A 21,312-nucleotide genomic window follows, 5' to 3' on the forward strand; every position below is an offset into this window, starting at 1 on the left:
AGAACCTCCATGGTTTGAGATTTTTATTCGCTTTTTGTATTCTACAGTACCAAATTAAATTAGTTACACGAATTCTGTTTATGCTTATTGTTTTGTTTGTGGGATGGTTCCCTGTTAAAAACGAAAAGAAAAAAATCCCCTATAATCTTAGCAGTGCAGCAGGACGGTAGCTGTAGAGTACTTCTATTGGCAGCACTGTTTCTGAGCAACATGGTTTAAGGTTATTGACATTTGTGGGTTGGTGTTATAAATGCGTTCTTAACTCGGTTTGCAACTATTTGGAAGTAGTGATGATAACAAAGCTGTTGAATCTCTCCAAATCAAGAGAGATAATGCCATGGAGTTTCCAGGAATTGCACATTTCGACCCCAACGTAGCATCGGCGTCAGAAGAGATATTATGTGAGTGTAAACATCTTTGTCCTTGAAAGAGGAATAAAGATTTGAAGTGTGAATGTGGGGTGGACACCGGGAAATAATGTGTTTTAGGCAGGCAGAGAATTGTTACGGGCAAGTTGTAAGTCCTTTACCGATTAATTGAATAGCAGGATGCCCGGTAGAAATGGAAGAGCTTTGAAACTGATATTAATTTGCATGTGAAGGTGGTATTTGCGTTCGCATTTGAAGAGTGTAGTAGTTCGTACCTCGGGTGTATAAAACTATGCAGTTCTAGTACTAAACGTGTTTCTCGTAAAATGATTTCATATGTAGAAAATCCAAGGAACTGTTTTTAGTTATTGGTTTCTGCTGTCTTGTTTTACAGTGTATTCAGAGGGCAACGTCCAGTACCCAGTAGTCCAAGCAGAGGGCTACGACATTCCTGCGCCACAGTATGTTCCAGCTGACGATCAATATAACGTCTACACAAATGCAGAATTCCATGAAACTCATTCTATCTTGGCCGATGGGGGTGACCGCTTTGGAGTGTCAGCTATTGCCTTTGATCACCAGGAAGAACTACTATGGATGGGAAATCAGGGAGTAAGTAATTGAAGATAGATAATTCCTGGCCATTCATGACCTCCTATGCATTAGTAGTTCTAATGTAAGTTTGTGTAACAATGTTATTATATCTAGGAGTAGACACACGCACTGTAGCCCACAAATTCTGTCAAAGGAATATTTAGGGTTTCGGTATGATCGACAAAATCTGTGCAGAATCTTGACTAATTGCAAAGCTCTGTAATGATTTGTCAGCCCTTCATTCACCCTTAAAGAAAAACACTGTTTCTGTGATACTTACATTCAGCTGCTGTTTGGCCAAATTTTATGCAAGTTTGGGGGTCAATTCTAGTGTCCGATACCACTCGTCGACTTTGACCAATGACATAATGTGTGATGTTATTTTGTTTGTGCCATAGATTGCTGTCAATGAACGTTAAATGATTTCTCTGGATTTGCTCGTTACACTCATGTGTTAAAAATTTGATGTAGATTGTTTTGTTTTCATCTCGTAATTTGTTTTTGGCATCTTGTTAATGAAAGTAGTCGTGATTTATAAGGTCTTGATTTCTCACACTGTTCGTTATGGATGAGTCAGTTGTTTTTACTGCAAAAATTCTGCTTCAGAAAATGAGTGACCATAAATGAACTATAATTTTTGCATTCATTGGGCATCATTGCAGGGAAAGAGAAAGATTTCAGTGTTGCAAAGCCATTTAGATGAATACTGTTGGAGGAAGAGTATCTCTAAAGGTTATTGTTTATTTCTTGCATTTATGAAAGCAGTCGGCAAAATGTACATGCCTCGTTTTGTTAGTTAGTTGTTGGTGGGTCTGATACTTTTTTCTTGTTTTGCGTTGCGTTTTTTTATGTTACTATATTGTGCGAGTGCTACTTTTTTTGGTTTCTCTGGAGGGAGGTTTTCCTGTCGTTTTAATATTTTCTGGTTACAATAGTGGGCCAAGGGGTATTGCTGTGTCTTTGCCGGAGGGTTTATGTGAGTGACTCTTGGTTTCATTTTTATTATTATTTTAAAATTTGGCATCTGATTGAGGGCAGGAAGAACTGATTTGAGCGGTACCTCATTTGTGCCTGGAGTTTGTTTCTTATTATTTCTTCAGAAGGATGTATTCTGCAGTACTTATTGGGGGACAAAGCAGCTTGCACAGGATAGAGTAGCATGGAGAGCTGCATCAAACCAGTCTCAGGACTGAAGACCACAGCAACACCAACATTATTTTTTCATTAGTTATTCTGAATTTTGCTTCTTTCGTTACAGTTTTACCTCTTAACATAATTATTTCTTGTTATGTCCTTATTTCGTTCTTGTCAGCCTTGATCTTTGACTCCTTTGCAAGTTCATATGTGGTAAGTTTCTCTATAGGTAGCCACTATTGTTTCCCTTTTTGATGTTTTCCCTACACTTGTCTTATTTTTACTGTCACTCTTGGTTTATCAATTTTACTGAGTGTTATTTGGAGCTACTGCGGCTGGTGTGACTTTCGTGTAGTATAGTTATCGGTTACAAGGTTTGGTCTTTTTTTTTGCATTTTATCTCTTTTCGTGTGCAGTAATGTGTGTAAAGATTTTCTTTTTTTTTTTGAAAGTCTAGTCGTATTCCGTAGTTTACCAACAAGAACATTTTTTTTTTTCGCACGTTTCTGATATGTTATAAGATTTTTGCGCAACAAACAGTAATATTGGAATTGGTAACTAGAAATGACCTCCTACATAGGTTGCTTCTAGTTACCAATTCAAACTATTTGACGATTCATTATTTAGATCGTTTTTGCGTCCGTGTGGAAAATATAATAGAACAGGCTCTGCTAACGGTATACTAGGCCTTCCACATTGCTGGCAACAGGTTCTACATAACGCTGTTATATTACATAATGTATGCACTCGTAATTGCTCTTGTGTTCTTATTTATTTCAGTCATCTTCAACTCATTTAAATGAAATTCACGTGTAAATAATAGTCGCATTAAATGTATTATTTTATGGCATACTACATTCATTTGTTCACGAGTATAATCCGTTCCATTCATAGATTGTCCATTGCAGCATCTTTGCCTAACATATGACGTCATTGGCCAACGCCAACGGGTGGTATTGGACACTCAAATTTATCCCAAATTTGAATAATGTCCCAGAGGCAGTGTTTTAAATTCTATTGTATGTTTTTGGTACAACCAGAGATGCAATTTTTTTGAAAACCATCGTGTCAGGTTGTGGAAAACTACAAACATAATAAATTGCTGTATGTAGTAGGGTAGTCTGGTGTAATTTTCGGAGAGAAATTTGGGGTTATTAACAGACACATGTATGGCTAAATGGAGATTTGGATTATTTAGGAGTGAGAGATGCTGTAGAAATGTGTCAGAGCACAACATTCATACATGTTTTACCAATAACATCAGTTCCAAATTTTTAAGGAACACCATGAATTGACAGTAAAGAAACCAGTCTTGACAGCAAGCTAGAAGATGTGTAACAAATGATCCACTCATAATTTACAACTTTTATGATTTGATCAATAATGAAATGGAGTTCTTTGGTATGAAATGTGATACAGAATGTATTTGCAGTCTCCATGAGACCATGTTTTTGCCAAGATCATCAAAAACAGAAGTAGATCTGATGGAAGTTGAAATGAAATTAGGTGTTTTAAGTTGTTAAGATAAGGTAGATATTATTGGCTGTTGAAAGAACAATTGGAAGTTGTCAGAAAATCCTTCCAGTTTTTTAGCTGATTAAGACAGTGAATTGATGCTTTACATGTTAAAACCATTGAAGATCTGAAGCATTTTGTAAGTACAATCAAAAATTAGTGCAAAGAACCGCTCAAAATTTATAAATATTAAAGTGTGTTTCTGAAATACAATATCTTTTTTAAAGGTTCTCTTACTATTTCATAATTGTCTAATAAATACCACAGTGTTATGAATATAATAGAGGGAAACATTCCACGTGGGAAATATATATCTAAAAACAAAGTGATGTAACTTACCAAACGAAAGTGTTGGTATGTTGACACACACACACACACACACACACACACACACAAAATTCAAGCTTTCGCAACCAACGGTTGCTTAGTCAGGAAAGAGCTCCTTCCCTCTTTCCTGACAGAAGCAACCGTTGGTTGCGAAAGCTTGAATTTTGTTCGTGTTTGTTTGTGTGTCTATCAACATGCGAACGCTTTAGTTTGGTAAGTTACATCATCTTTGTCTTTAGATAAATACCACAGTGTAGTGTTTTCGCAGTATAAATTTTGTCTTTGCAACCCTAATTGGTACTCACAACAATCCACTGAGAACAGGTAAAAGCTGCCTAAAAATTACAGTATAAACATCAGATTTACCCAATTTGTGGGATCATTTCTAAATGCCTCTTCATTTTTAATTTGGTATCTCATGTTGGATAATACTGTGACATTTTTTCTTAGATATGCTATGTATCTCGGAAAGTTCAGTTTGCTTATAAGAAAGGTGTGATGAAAACTGAATAACTGCCATAGATTCTAAGGTTTCAGTATTCTTTCCCGGTTCGCATATGTTGTAGATCTGGGGCTGATGCGCAGAGCAGCCTGAGTTATAGTGGGTAAACTCCACGTAACCCGTGTTTACATTTAGTGATTTTGCTTTTTCCCCCTCATTTACTCTCGCGTTGAATGAAAACAAAACGGATATCTGTAGCCAGGAGCTATAAAGTGAATTAAAATGCGTTCACATAATTACGGAAGGCTAAAATGTCATTAGTTTCAGATTTTATTTTATTTCCACTTTTCTGGCAGTCAAGCATTAATCGCCTTGCAGAACAATGAAGTTATTTTTGTCTGTTTGCTAAAGAAATTAGACTTTTATAAAATTTTCCGCAGAGGCAGTCAATGTATTTCAAACTAAATGTTTAATTCCACAGTACTGGCTAGTTTCAACTTTTCGCTGCATTTCAAGTGCACGTTTTCATCTTCTAGCACGTATGGCATTTTGCCATAATAAAGAACCAAACATGATATAATAAAATACCGGTGCTCCAAGAAAATTTGCATCCCGAATACCACACTGAAAAGCTTTATATCAGGTCAAGGTCTACTTCAGTGGAAATCTGGACATACAAATGTGCCCTTTAAGTGTGCACGTTAAATGTACACATTTTAGTATGCTTCACGAAATTCCGATGCTCTTGGAGTATCCTCGATGTCTTGTTTCTTTTATGACATAATGTATGATCTTTTAATATTGAATACGTACATACATACAGGCTTCCTACGTCATGATAGCTGCACAAGCCTGGTGTCGCCCGTTATCTGGCAACTGCTGAAACGAACCTATTTCTAACAGGTCACGGGAAAATATTGCGAATGTTGGTTCAAAAAGCGTTAGTTTAAAAGTAAATATCCTTTTATGTAAGTTGAAGTATGTGCGAGAATGTACCATGAATTTATTAAATCGCAGAGCGTTTGACTCTCATTTAAAAATCAACTCTTTGATGATGAGCCATTTAGAAGAATTTCGAACCCTGAAGATCAGACATTTATGTCGTTATTAAAAATTTTACTGGTGCATTTGTGTGATATGTCTTAAGTGTAACACGCGCAAAAAAGATAAACATTATATGCGAAAGCTTAGCTTCTCTTGCAGCGTATTAACCTTAGAGACCAATGTTATATGTGAAAGCTTTGCTTTTATTGTAGCAACACTATGTATATAAATTTAAACTATTAACTTTTCCTTTTGTGTGTTCGTGCTACTTAAGTGATGTTGCTGTTGGCTGACTACATCAAGTGTCCTATGCTCTGAATATCCCTCGCCATCGGTTGGCGAGATCATGTGACATGAGCTATGACTGGCTTACAACCATGCATCGCATCCTCGATTTAATTGATTCGGTGTTTGGTGGAATTCCAATTTATACTTTCGTAATACGAAAATAGGCTGTGTATATGTTGCTGAACATCAAAGATATTTCCAAAACGTGTCTTTTTCCCTGAGTTTCGTTTTCTAAAGTGCCGGGAAATTCTACACCCGTGTATAAAACCATAACCAGTCAAAGGACTGATAAGGGAAAATATACTCTCACTTAAGACGGAAAAAGTGTGTTTTCACCCGGGAGAGTGTATTTTTAACCGGGAAATCTGGGACAAATCCGGCAAGTTTTTTCCTTGTCCGCATATACACCCTGCTTTTCTGTACTAAGAATCTTAAATACTGCAATCCAATGCCCAGCGCACATTTCTTTCTGAAACATGCTTAACTTTTTCTAGCTTCTTTTTGCCTTATGAAGCTTTGCTGTGATTTTGAATGGTGTGAAGTCCTAAGGGAGAGCACCCCAAATCATGTAAAGCTTTATTTGCACAGTCAATACTTTGACTTTTTAGTACTGATTTGTGAATAGTCACTTCTGGGTCATCTGCATCACTTTCATTTCTATCACTGATGTTGTTTCCTGTTCACAAATCTTCCGAAATGTTGTGCACAGTTTTTAGCCTGGTTTTACAGAGATTCTTTTAACCCTTAATGTTTCAGACAGACAAGCAAATGACCTCGAAGATTTTTTTAACTGTTTGCCTGTGTATTTTGAAAGGATCACAAGTAGTGACTTTCAAAAACTTCTAAGTAATAACAGGGTGTCTACGACCCGGGAGATCCGGGGAAAAACCCGGGAATTTTTTCATCTGGGAGAAAACCAATACTCTGACAAAGAATATTACTGTTTCTCCCTACTCCAGAATAATATTGCAGCAATAAAAAACGAATGTGAGGAAAAAAAACGAAAATAAAACTTGAGTTGCAAAGGAAATGCACCATATACAACAACAAAACACAGTGCTCATACAAGCATCGGCCAACAGCAAAATGTGTGAAAGGCCTTAGGAAGACTATGCAATGTTTCATAACAACAAATTGCCTCCGATGAGCGTGACATCACAATTGTTTACATTAGAATCGTTTGTGCGGCTACGAGCGAGCTTATGCGCATGTGCGTATTAGTACCTTCTCCTGCTTCTGGCTATAGAAGTGTGGCAGTTAGCTGTATAAGCAATAGCAGCAAGCAGCCAGACGCTATCCAGAAGAATTTTACTGGTGCATCTAAGCAGCCAATTCACGTTAGAACGAGGAAGGAGAAGAAACGGGGACTCTCACAATTTACGGAAGAATATGTTGATTCCAAGTTTATATAAAAAATTTCGCACTACTACTACTCGATCTCGTGCTTCAGAAGCTCTGTGTATGAATGAAATGTGAAACTATTTCCTAACATAAAACTTTTTGCTTGTAGTAGGCCTAATAGGCATTTGATATTGGTACTTCATGAATTATATTCCGCCGTGTTATAAAAATGAACATTTGTGCAAAAACACTCGTTTATTTGGTGTGTGTAACAATTGCTGCAATATTAGGCAGGCCTATTTCGTTTTGTCTAGCAGTGATAAAATATACTAATCAGATCGAGAAACCACATCAGTGTTGGGTACTATTAGTATTAACAGCTTTTCTAGTATTGGACAATGACATTTTGTTTTTCATGTAGCAAAATGTTGACGAACTTTGATGAGGTAATAGATTCTTTCCCAGAAAGGAAAGTACGCCATATAAAGCTGTGGCAAGATTAGAGAGAAAAAAAAAAGGCTAGGACCTAAAGATTGAAGAAATGTGTACTGTCTTGCTTGTCTCTTGTCTTTACTCATTTTATGTATCCTATATTTAATTTTATGCCACACAAAACACCAAGTTATTAGCTAATATGCAGTAAAGACTGAAAATTTTCTGAAGAGTTCTTGTTCTGCCGATTACAAATAATCCCATCCAGTATTAATTGTGAAATTTTTTTAAAGAGGAGCAGAATGTCAAACCAGCCGACTGGGAGCAGGAGAGGCACCACAGGACATTTTAATTTCCACTGGCATGAATATAGTTTGATGGCACCAATTACAAAATATTACATGTTTGAATTCCACAGAGCGAAATACAGATACGTGCGATGGAAGAATGCTGTGTGAAGAGGCGTGGCACTGCTCTTTGGCACACTTAAGACCAAATAACATGTCTTATGTTCCCTCGAACATATATGTTTTATGTATCAGGTTCTTCAGAAAGATGTGCGCTAGAAAATGAAGATTTTTGAAAAGTCGACTTCGTAAATTTTCGGCACCCTACCTAAAACGCTCGAGGGAGGGGGGAGCGCCACTATCTAATATTGGCCCAGTTCAGAAATATCGTAGATCCTGACCTGATTCACAGAGCAGTCTGAGTTGTAGTGGGGAGGTGGTAGTCTGCACGTGACCCTTGTTTACGTTAAGTGATTTTGCTGTTTCCTCTTCGTTTATTGCTCTCAACTCAAATGAAAACAAAACGGATTTCTGTGGCCGGGAGCTATGAAGTGATTTAAAATACAGTCACATAATTACGGAAGGCTCAAATATGTAATTAGTTTCCGATTTTATTTTGTTTCCACCTTTGACAGTCAAGCGTTAATCGCCTTGCAGAACAATGAAGTTATTTTTGTTGGTTTGTTAAGGAAATTTGACTTTTATTAATCTTTTGTTCTGAGGCAGTCAATTTATTTGCAACGAAGTGTTTAGTTCCACACTGTTGGCTAGTTTAAACTGTTCGCTGCATTTCAGTTTCACGTTTTCATCTTCTAGCAGGTATGGCATTATGCCTTAATAAAGAACCAAACATGAGATATTACAGTACTGGTACTCCAAGAAAATTTACATCTGAATCTGGACACACGAATGTGCACTTTAAGCCAAATGATGAATTTTAGTATAGTTCACAAAATTCCTATGCTCTTGGAGTATCTTATTATGTTGTTTCTTTTATGACATAATGTAAGATCTTTTAATGTTTCCTGCGTCATCGTAGCTGCTCAAGTGTGGTGCTTTGTGGCAACTGCTGAAACAAATCTATTTCTAACAGGTCGCGGGAAAATATTCAGAATGGTTGTTTGGAAAGCGTTACTTTCAAAGTAAATTTTCTTTTACGCAAGATGAACTCTGTGCGCGAATGTCCGATGAATTTCTTAAATCACAGAGCGTTTGACTGTCATTCAAAAATCAAATCTTTGAAGATGACAATTTAGAATATTTTCGAGCCCAGAAGATCAGACATTTGTCGTTAAAAATTTTACTCGCACATTTGTGTGGAACATGCGCAAAAAGATCAACATTATGTGTGAAAGCATAGCTTCTCTTGCAGCTTATTAATCTTAGAGACCAATATTATACGGAAAAGCTTTTCTCTTCTTGTAGCAACACTACGTATATTAATTTAAACAATTACCTTTCCCTATTTGTGTGTTCACCCTACTTAACAGTGCTGTTGCTATTGGCTGACTACATCACGTGTCCTATGCTCAGAATATCCGCTGTTATCGGCTGGCGAGATCACGTGACATGAGCTACGACTGGTGTACAAAAGCGCATCGCAATCTCGATCTCGGTCCTTCGGAAAGTAACATGCGGTGTTGGTGGAGTTCGAATTTATACTTTCGTAATATGAAATATGCAATGTACATGTTGCTGCACATTAGACATCTTTCCAAAACGTGTTTTTCCCCCGAGTTTCGTTTTCTAAAGTACCGGGAAATTCTATGCCAGCTTATAAAACCACAACCATTGAAAGGATTGATAAGTTGTGCAGTTTTGAGGAAAAGTACACTGTTACTTAACACGGAAAAAAGGGTATTTTCATCCGGAAGAAAGTGTGTTTTTAACCGGGAAATCCGGGAAAAATCCAGGAATTTTTTTTTTTTTTCCTCGTCCATGTATACACCCTGAATAATAGGATATTCACATACGTAGCACTTCCTTGATCTTGTGGAAAGCTTATATTGGATCGCAACAATATCACAACTCGTTGGTCTTCACTCAGCTCTTCTATTTTTTTGTACTGTTTTTACTAAGGTATAGGTTGTCAAATGACATGGTGTTTTCAGAAATTTTCCAACAGTGCTTGAATTCATATTTTCCATTGCCATTAAGGGAGCAGTAATTCACTTAAATTGTACTTTATACAAGTGGAATGATAGGGCATAAAGCATTTTCTGAAATCAAAAATTGACATGTTCTTTAAAAAATTTTCTTCGTAACTTTACTGAATCAATAACTGGATATCTGTTAACTAAATGCCTTACTTAACTTCTGAAGGAAAAAAAAAATCCATATCAAAACCTTCATAAACACTGGAGTTATGGGCATTTTTAAGTACCATTTTTGCAGCAACATTCTTGCAGAACACAGTTATCAGAATATCACTTCATTTAAAAGTAGATATAAAATAAAGTTGTAGTCTGGGACCAGAAAGATTTTGCAGAAGTTTTTGTGTTATAAGTGTAGGCAAATGTGCAAAGTTTTGTGAAAATCTGAGTTAGAGGGTTACAAACTAGAATGAAATTTTCACTCTGCAGCTAAGTGTGCGCTGTATGAAACTTCATGGCAGATTAAAACTGTGTAGCGGATTGAGACTTGAACTTGGGATTTGCCCTCGAAAGGCAAAGGTCCTAGTTTGAGTGTCTGGCACACATTTTTAATCTGCCATGAAGTTTCAGATTTACAAACCCTTGAATTATGGCGTGTTTTGAAGTGAAATGACTCTGAGGGTCATACTGAATTGAATTGGGGAGAAAAAATATTTACTGCACTACTTGACTACATTGGTAGGAAATATCATGAGGTATCAAGGACTAGTCAGTTTGGTAGTGGAGGGAAGTGTGAGAGGTAAACATTGTAGAGAGAGCTGTAGCTGTTTCAGATGGGTGTAGGTTGCAGTAGTTGCTCGGAGGTGAACAGGCTTGCGCGGGAAAGAGTAACAGTGGAGAATTCTATCAAACCAGTCTTCAGGTTGGAGACATCTGTGATAAGAACAGTAACAAAAACAGCTGAACAGGATTATACTAGGTTCATCATAAGAATAAACGTGAGGTAAACAAACACAAACGTGATGATTAGTCAGAAGCCGTAGCACATGCTCTGGTGTTGGTATGCTCTTGGAAGTAGGTCCTACTTATGTATGAGATATATTAAGTTACGTTAAATGAAACTCTAATATATTTTAGTGTATTAACAGCCATTAGAGCTTTTCTTAATCATGCTTTAATTGTGCAGCATTTCTTTTAAAAATCATGTACAGTCTCAGTCTCTGTACATTTGTGTTCTGATTGTTGCGCTGTTAATACGCATTGTGAAAATGGCTGGGCTGCTTCCTGTTCCATAGTGAAACACACATGTGGAACATGGTTAAACAGTGACAAGAAATAGGTTGTTCTTAATGTTTTTCATAAATTTAAAGGAAAAAAATCGGAGTTTTCCGAGCAACTGTATTCAATACAGTTCAAATAGTGATATATTTTGGATATATAGCAGAATCTGTAATGTAGTACATTGATAAGTGAGTGTAGTTTATGGTTCGCTGGTTCAAGTCTCGTCGTAGTCCCCCCCCCCCCCCTTTTTGTTTTTTACAAATACCTACATCTCGCACTTGTAAAATTCATAATCATTTTTTATGAATAATGGACATTTGTTTCTAATTAAGTTTTGCTCCTGAAATTCCCGTTTTTGTTTCAAATATAAATTCTTGGATATCAATATTTTGTGAAAGATTATTGATAAAGTTCGCTTAAATTAAGAAAATGTAACAAACTAAATTTTTAGGGCAAACATTGGAAAAAATAACTTTTTATTTGGATTATGTCCATTGTTTCATACCACATGTGCAGTCTCTCACAAACCAGAGTGATAGATGTGAAAACATGAGAAACAATCATTTTCACATTATTGAGCACACCATACAAATTCTACATTTTTACATTTGCCACTGTACATTTACAGTATGAACCCCACAGAACAGATCTGGAGCCAAGTTAAGGGATCTGGCCCGAGAAATAAGTGTTAAGATGCCAGACATATGGGAAATACCTAATGCATGCAGCTTTTTCACACGTCACTGCCAAACATTGGTGGGATATAAAATGGCATGTCATAAGATAGGAGAAGTGTGGTTCCTGGGTAGCTTCACAGATTCCTTGTTGATAGACTCGTTATCAACGTAGCAGATTAAGTTCCAGAACTGAAATGTATTTCTCGGATTCAGATAAGGAAGGAGCTAAGGGATATCAGATGACTGAGTGTAATTAATACTTCAATGGCTTCAATATTAAACAGTACAGTGAAATCCTTGCAGTACACTTTTGCATCACACATAGCTTGCTCAGAAAAATTACCATGCATTTAAGTTCGACATTTTCACCACTCTTGTTTCTTAATAGAATACTATGTTAGGTGAGAACAAGAGCATTTTATGCTTTCCGTCTGGTCATTTAAGAAGCATACAGTAGTGCTGGAGTTTTGCTGAATATTATTTCATTCTCTTTAGAAATTAATGACTTTCAAAGCTGTATTGTTTCTTTGCTTGTCTATTTTATGTCTGAGCTGAAACGGCTCACATCATTGCAGGTCAGTTGGACCAGCGGGGTGGGCAGTGGTATCAAAGTTTAATGTGGTGGTAAAGCTGTTGTCTCACATTATTTCTCAGTCTGTGTACATGTAACACAACATCGAACGTATCTTTATAATTGAACTTGACTGTAGTGGACACAGTTTGGCTGGCTTCCACTCCATGTGAAACAAAATCAATTGAGATACAAGGAAATGCAGAAGAATACATGGTGTAACGTTTACATCAGATATATCCTTAGGATGAACAAGAACTATCATTGAAGGGTGTACTGAGTAAAAGATGAATTGCCTGCCAAAATGGAAGCTACATCAGCTACATTATTCTCAGAGAGTACTTGTCCCTGCAGATTGCAAATAAAAAAGGTTTATATGATTATAGTAAAGTGAGAGAGCCTCTTTAGTAAGGTCCCAGAATTAGTATTGCTTATTGAAGGTTATATTTTCCAAATGGTATGAGAAAGGGTTCTGGTTGAAACTGGAAATGAATAGTAATGAAATCCTAGATTCAGGTTGGAATATTTATCCTAAGGATAGTTTGTTTGCCAATGGTGGTGGTATATTTATTGCAGTAAATAATTTGATAATAACTAAAGTGTTTATCATGGATTCCAAATGTGAATTAATCTGGGTGAAGTTAAACATCAAAGTGATTAAAAAATCATAATCATAAATTTTTATAGATCACCTGCATCAGGAGCATTAATGGTAGAGTGCTTCAGACAGATGTTTCAGAATATCATTAATAACAATCTTGAGCATGCTGTTGTAGTAGGGGGACTTCAGCTTTGCATGTATAGATTGGGAGAGTGAGGCAATCAAAATGTGCCAGAGACAGGAATTCATGTGACATCATTGTGAATGTTCTTTCCAAAAATAACTTCGAGCAGATAGAGAACTGACTTGTGAAGGTAACGTCTTAGACCTCCTGGTAACAAACAGACCTCAACTTCTCAAATTAGGTGACATAGAGGAGGATGTTAGTGGTCATGAGGATGTGGTAGCATCTATGACTGCAGGTTTTGCAAGAAATGTTAAGAAAGGTAGGGATTTTTTTTTTTTTTTTTTTTTTTTTTTTTTTTTTTTTTTTTTTTTTTTTTTTTTTTTTTTTTGCGGGGTGACAGGATACATATTGCAGAGCAACATCAAATATTCAGTGCTTGGAATGAAGATATGGAACTCAAATGGAGAAAATTGAGAAGTATTGTTTAGTATCCCTTAGACATGTGTTCAAAGCAAGGTCTTCAGGGCTAGGAAAGACCTTCTGTGGTTTAATAGCAGTTGAAATGCCACAAGTTCTGGAAATCAGGAAGCATCAGCAGATTTCAAGTGTGTCAGGGAATTTGGGAAAAAGCACTGCAAAAATCTTGTTTTTTGTCTCGGTAGATAAAGTGGTTTGTTTACTGAGATGTCTTGCATTGTTTCTGGCTGTGCGGAGATGAGTACATACACCGCTTCTTACTCCCTCATTCCTACGGCTTCTACCCTTCCTATCACTCCCCACAGCTTGCAGTCAGTGCTGCCACCATTTCTTGCCACTAGCCTAGCAGCTGCCAATGGGAGGCAAGGAGGCATGAGTAGTAGTAGTAGTATTAGTAGTAGTAGTAGTAGTAGTAGTAGTAGTTTGTTTGGATCTTATTCTAAGAGATTCTTGACGAAGCAGCTGGAGACAGTGGTCATGTGTGCTTGAGTAGAGCCATACTCACTTCCATTTACCCACCCTTGTCCATTTTATGGCCCTCTTGTAAACACTTCTGGCCTGCAAACACATTGCTGTAAAAATTTGTGGGTAATAGTGTCTGGTAATGTTGTAGTACATATCTGCAAAGTTGCCCAGTGTTTCTGGATAATATTGTTTTGAGATTTCATCACCAATATCCAATTTTTATGTCCCTTGGAAACATACCTTTAGCTTGTGAGCCATTTTCCCTTCAATAAGATTAAAGCACTCTGCTGTGGCATGGATGAGAGGAAATGTTGTGTTTCACAGTAGTTTTGTTTTGTTCATCGCAAATATGGTATCATTGTATAAAAGACATCAGAGTGTTAGGCAGTTTAATAGTGCTGGAATGAAGTGTAGAATCCAGTGTGGATCAAATATTCAGACTTCAAATTATGTTCATCCCATGAACATTAGTCGTCTGAATGCAGAAACAATGATCATTCACATTTTTCAGTGCTGTCTTGACCCTTTGGGATTCAGTGACTGATGTGTTGAATAGTAAAAAATTCCTCAAAAGTATCAGAAAAGTTTTGTTACAGCTTTTGGTGTTTTTCCAGAATCCTGCAATAGTTATTCAATGCAGAATTGGTTTCCTTGTGACTGGTGATGGATTACTTAGTATTTGAATGTTGAAGGGACAAATACAGCATTTAGGAAACATAGTGTCAGATGTAACAGTTTCACAGTTATACAATACACTAAATACAAAATATACCTTTGTTTCACAGAGAAAAGGAACGTGCCCTACCCCCTTAAAAAGTAGCAGAATGGACCACATAGGTAAGGACTTCAAAAAGGAGATTGCGTGTCATCCCATGCTAAGATCAAATGTAATGACAGTGGTGCATCGTCAGAAGAGTGTACATGAACAGTTTCCTGCAGACATAGTCCTGCTGTGGTACAGATAACAGGTCGGATGACAGTGTGTGAGTGAAATGGCACAGGAAGTGTGAAAGTTCTCCATAGTTGCAGAACACGGGATAATGTATTTCTTATGGGCAAAATTCAGAGGTTCGGATTGTATATGGACCAAATGCAGTGCCACATCCCGCTTTAGTAAAATTGTGCAAACAATTTTTAACAAGGCTGCACACATATATAGGTAATACTGATTGGGAAGGAAGGCTGCAGACATTGACATTGACAATAGGCAATGATGTAGGTCTGTGGGGGAACTTACTAGCAGGGATCGCAAATTTCCCAGCAATGATGACTTTGACACAGTGTTTTGTGAATGGCTCCGTAATCAAGAAGTAGATAAATTCAGCAATTGGCTAATGTCCTGACTGTTGTTTACAGAGAGAGATGACAATTATTTTGAGGAATAGTGCCTGATAGTGTCACTTTGAGTGTAATGCAGCAATCAATAAAAGGTATAAGGGGCAATCAACGGGCTTCTGTTAGAAGGCTTTGGTACAGCATATATGCAACATAGGACTCCAGTGCAGGTATATATGAACACTGACATGTAGGCAAGGAATTCGTGTGGCACTTGTCTTTCTGATGCTCATGCAGAAACTTGAACAGTGGTGACGTTATACCAAATACATCCAAACAGAAACATGCTACTGTGCTTTTCTTGGCTTCCCAAAAACAAAGAGTGGTAGACATCCATTAGAGAATGAAGAATGTGTATGCAACACCATATCTGTTGAAAATCAGCATTGTGGAATGGTGCGACAAGGTGTGCTGCTGTTTTGTGACGTGTGACCCCATATCACAAATGTCGTTGTGCAGTTTCACGCTTTTAGTCACTTAAAAAAATCCCATAAAATGTCAATGATTCGTGTTGGATGAGGATGTGGACTTCATCAAGCAACAGGACAATGTGTTTCACCATATTGGTACCTTTAATCTGTTGCATCAATAGGATGATTGCCTCCGTGTTACATGGCGCTTTGCCTGATTGGCATACCGAAACTGGACTGTACTGCTTTCAAACGGAAACATTTTGATCGCTCTTTATTTTTGGCATCCAATTAAGCATAATATTTTAACTTCCTTTTTGAACTCTCCTTGAGGGGGGGGGGGGAAACTCTGGTAGTGTTTTCAGATATAATAAACACATTTGTTTGGTACCTACTTACAGATATGTGTGCATTTCATTTGTCAGTTTGTAGGTAAAGTCTGTTAAAAAAATTCCCTAATAATGTGGCATTGAATATTATGTTAGCAAACGTGTTACATGCCCAACCAAATACTTTGGCGAATCAGTCAATTATTTTTATTTATTTTTCATTAAGCATGTTAAGACATATTTTGTCCCAGAATAATGCACTGACAACCAGTATAAACTTTTCATTCACAAAATGTAAGCACAGGACTGAGGAAGATAAGCAGATATTTTTTAGATGAGTGGTTGGATGCTTTTAATGGCCGGATAAGATAAGTAGCAAAAAAAAAAAAAAAAAACTGTATGTTTGCTAAGTTTTATGTACATTTCACAGTCTGATATTATTTGTACATGAGCAGTGGAGCTTAAATAAAAGATGTCTTTCAATGTGATTTAACAATATAGACTCTGATTTCTCTTTTAGGGACATGTTACCTCATACTATGGTCCTGGGATGCAGAAGTACACTTCATTTCAAGTACATGCTAACCAAGAGGTACGGCACATTCATACATTTGATGAGGGTATCCTAGCATTAACTACAACCAGTCTTCGTTGCCAGATTAGGAGAGGCATTCCTGTATTTACTTACAGGTAATAATTTCATTCGTTACTGTAGCTAGGAATTGAAGTACATATAAATCCTTGTCTCGTAAACCTCACATGAATTTTCTTTTATGGAATAGCTCTGTCCACATGGAAGACATGCAGTGTCAATTACAATTGTCCCAAGACACAGTGCTTATGGGTGGCCATCAAGAAAAAATTATTGAATTCAATCTACCTCGGCGACAAGAAACTAAACTGGTAAGTATAAAAAGTACTGTCCATTTCATTAAGTGTTAATTACTTGAATGTTTCTATTTGTCATTGGTATCAGACAGCAAGTAATGATGGGAAGTGGTTCAGTAAGTCTCACATAAGTATAGACAGAAAGCTTTTTAAAGTGCAAGTATATTTCACAGTGAAACAGTTTTTTTATTCATGTAACTTATATCTCTCAACAGCATCAAGTTGGGAAAAATGGCTGTGCTATACTGCGTCAGTCAGGTCGCTTTATATGTGCTGGTGATCCTTCAGGTCGAATCGATCTTCGTGATCCAAACACACTGAGTGTGGAGCACTCACTTGATGCACACTCTGGTAGTCTCTCTGATTTCGATGTTCATGGAAATCTACTTGTCACATGTGGATTTTCAAACCGGTAAGTTGAAATGTTCGTAAACTGCAGCTAATTTATAAAAAATTAAAATTCAAATTGAAGTGTACAGCATGTCTTGCCTTGAGGGTCTTTCCATGTCAAGTGGTCTAGTTTTAGAAAAGATTCCCACTCAACTATCTCAGATGTTGTTCAAATTTGGTTTGAAAGTTTGCTAAATGATCCAATACAGATCTAAAAAATTTCTAGCTCCCAAATTTTAATACTTAGAGTATTGTACTCTTAAATGAAGTGTGGTGACATTTCAGAAATTGCAGCCATGTTTGAAATGCTGTAATTCGGCAGATAATTATAAAGCTGCAAAACTTCACCAGATAGTTGAATACTTTGCATTGTGCAAATTCTACTAGTTTTGTCATTTGGCTCACCAAATTGTTCCAAATGGCACGCAGAGATATCGGAGAATAAATTCTCACTGTTGAAGTGTGGCAATGTTTGCAGATAGTGGACAGTGACAAGAGACCTGTTTAACAGTAGAAACATTAGACTTTCAGAACCGTGTGTGACTTTTGAGTAGAGTGTAAAGAACATAACTATTTAATGCCTTAAACATGATGGGTTTTGAACATACAAACAGCATTTGTGGAAAGTGTTACTCGTATGCTTTCATAGCAAGAAATTTTTTGCGGAAAGTCATTATGTGCTACTGGAGACATAGGGATAACGTGCTTTGTAAGAAACAACTTTATCAGCTGGTTCTGATACTTTTGGCAGCAAATGACAAGAAATCTCTTGGTAGTGTTTTCGCTTGAAATGTTTTCAAATCATTTGGAATAAACTAGCGATAGCTTGTGCAGCCAATCGTTTTACAGTGCCTCCAATTCCATAATATTCAGATTAATCATTTATTATTGTGAAAGAGTTCCACACAGCATTTACACTAAATTCTTGGAGATGGTAGAACAGATTTAGTGCTTGACTGAAGCTCTCTCTCTGAAGATTTTTCCCAGTAAATGCACTACTTTTGTCACAATATCTTGAACTGCTACTTTATCATGTCTTTGGGTGTCACTAATTGTGCAAAAGCTTTTCATTGTATTTGCTCATTTTAGACAAAGTAGACAACAATGGGTGGCACAGTAGTCAAGTTGTTTTTCCAGTGAAAACATTGGACATCATCCTGCACAACAAGGGAGTAATTGTCAGTAATGTCAAACTCAACAGTTAATTTCACCAGGCTTATACCTTTGCCTCACAGCTTTGAGATATTGTTTGATTTTTTTTAAACAGTGGTGATTGATTAGGTCTGAAATTTTTGATTTGATAATCATCTACTCTCAGTTGCTCACTGTAATGTGGTGAACAGTGTTTGGATCCACTGTTAGTATTCCAGCTTCTTCGGTCTGCAGCTTGTGGTCTCGCTGTCGCGTTCTTGCTTCCCGAGCACGGGGTCCCGGGTTCAGTTCCTGGCGGGTTCAGGGATTTTCACCTGCTTCGAGATGACAGGGTGTTTGTGTTGTCATCATTTCATCATCATTCATGAAAGTGGCAAGATTGGGCTGAGCAAAGGTTGGGAATTTGTATCGGCGCTGATAACTGTGCAGTTGAGAGCCTCGCAAACCAAACATCCCATCATCCAGCTTCTTCGGGATTAGTGTCCTTGTACTGTTTAGTAAGGTGTGATTGAAGTGCATTTCTTCCAGGTTAACTCTTAAGTTGATGCAACATGCAAGCTTTTTATTCAATGCTGTCAACTACCAAACCCACCAAAAGAATTTTCTATCCTCTTGTTCAACATTCTGGTGCTCTACCCACAACCACATACTTGTGCGTATGCGCGCACGCACGCACACTTAATGAGTGCATATGTGAGGATCCAGCAGTGACATATCATTTGGCCCGAGTTCACTTAATTTGATAAAGCCCTTTTCTTAGCCATTCTTGTCTCAATAAGCAATAAACATTTCTTTCAAACAGCTTAGCAGTGCTTGTTTTTGTTTTGGAACTTGTATTCCATAAATTCTGACAGGAAAAAAATTCAGCATCCTCAAAAAATTCAAGCGTGTGAGACTTAACTCCAACGCAAAAAACTTTTTCTTGCTTTTTCTATGGTGCTGTTAGTTTTGTTTCTGTTTTAAACCTTCTCTGACACACATTTCTCCAGATATTGGTATGTTTATATACATGGAAAAACTCGGTTTGTTACATACCCACATTGTACGTTTTACCACTTATTACTTTAATTTTTGTCCCCCAATAGAAGTCGTATCCTCTCAAAACAGTGCTATTTGTCATTAAAGATTCCATGTTACAACATTTCCCGCATTTCAAGTTTTCTTTGACATTATCATGACATTCAACACTGATAATTTAGTCAGCTTTGGAACAAAGCAAAACAAGCAGTTTATAAGCCAAGTTATTGATCATGTTACATAGTGTTAGCGCAGTGTGCAAGATTTTTTTTGTCGGCATGTTGAACCATGGCCACCTGTATTGTAGGGTCGCAGTGTTTGGAAGGGCAGGAAAGTATGCTGAGCCACAGTGATAATCGCTATATGACGATAGTGACTCTAGTAGCAACCTTCCTTCTGCTCATTGTGTTGTATTACAACTACTTTAATTTCACCGTCATTCAAATACACTACTTTTGAAGATGGCTCCCTCTATAAAGGGCATTCATGAATCATTATTTCCGCATTAAATATGTTAAGTCATACTAGAGTATGTTGGCACGACCTGATGTCAGATGTAAACATCCCTCCTCAAAATTCTCTGACATGACGACAATTTCTGCCTTCATCACTCAGGATGTGCCTGAACCAAGTGACCTCATTGTTGGCACAAGAGGTAGATTTTGTGCCTATTGTTCAGTGTTTATGAAGACTGCCAACTTAGTGTTTTAACAAATATTGTTACAACTTTTGTTTACTGTAATTTTATGATGATTATCAATAAGTCTCACATAAGAACATGAATATATTTTTGAATATATTTTTAATGTGGTTTCAGAAAAGACTTTCGCTTCTGTGTTTTGTTTCGATCATTTGACATGATCGGATCGAAGAGGGGAAACCCGTGCACACATTTGCGTATGTCAACACTCAGCTATTGCCTTTGTGATTATCATGAAGTCAGTGGCCGAATGCTAACAAATAAAAAGGTGTGTTTCCATCTTCATTCGGATCATGTCCAGTGGTGTAAATAAAACACAAAAGCAAAACTGTGCCATGAAACAGCATTAAAAAGATGCTAGTGTTCTAATGTGAGACCTATCATTGATAATAATTATAAAATCACAGTAATTAAAACTTGTAACACAATGTTTGTTAAAACACTTAAACTAGCAGTGTTCGTAAACACACAGTAGGCATTGAATCTACAGCTTGTATTTCCTGTGATTTCCTGCATGTTACACTTTCCTGAGTCAGTTCGCTGGAAAATGTAGGAGGGGGTGGTTTGGATAAAAACAGAACCATTATCAGATCACTTTCTCTCTCTGTCCAACTTTTAAGGGTCCTTTTTCCTGCAATAGATAGATATATAAAGTTGAATGGTAAATTGGCTGAAAAATTTCAACAAAGTGTGGTTACATTGTTGAAAGATATTTAAACTGTCGCATAGGACTCCGTAACAACTTGGCTGCTGTTACAACTTACATTTCATCTGATGACCATGTGTAGATGGGAGAGTGTGCCAAACTTAATAGCAGTTTGAGTTCTCTTGGGGCTACCCCTCTTAAAATTCAAAAAGGCATTAAACACAGTTACAAAGGCTACATCAAACACAAAGTTAACCAGGTGAGAAGCTTAATAAGTAGCCAAGTGTTATCTGCTATGTAGTAGTATGCACCCCATTTAGTTGCAGCAGTCAGTCAGTTTAGATAAACAGAAGTGTATGCAATCGGAAGATACAGCCACTT

General features: G+C 37.1%; 1 protein-coding gene across 1 annotated transcript in view; it reads left to right on the forward strand.

Moving 5' to 3' along the window:
• The first annotated feature begins 203 nt into the window (after window positions 1–203).
• LOC126253286 (PAN2-PAN3 deadenylation complex catalytic subunit PAN2) overlaps window positions 204–21,312 on the forward strand; it is a 318,390-nt gene continuing 297,281 nt past the window's right edge. The window contains exons 1-5 of the mRNA XM_049954511.1: window positions 204–401; window positions 763–980; window positions 16,659–16,828; window positions 16,921–17,041; window positions 17,242–17,438. Coding sequence (XP_049810468.1) covers window positions 338–401; window positions 763–980; window positions 16,659–16,828; window positions 16,921–17,041; window positions 17,242–17,438 — 770 coding nt within the window. The 5' untranslated portion in view covers window positions 204–337. The remainder of the gene's footprint in view (window positions 402–762; window positions 981–16,658; window positions 16,829–16,920; window positions 17,042–17,241; window positions 17,439–21,312) is intronic.

Source organism: Schistocerca nitens, chromosome 4, assembly GCF_023898315.1.
Source record: "Schistocerca nitens isolate TAMUIC-IGC-003100 chromosome 4, iqSchNite1.1, whole genome shotgun sequence".
NCBI lineage: Eukaryota > Metazoa > Arthropoda > Insecta > Orthoptera > Acrididae > Schistocerca > Schistocerca nitens.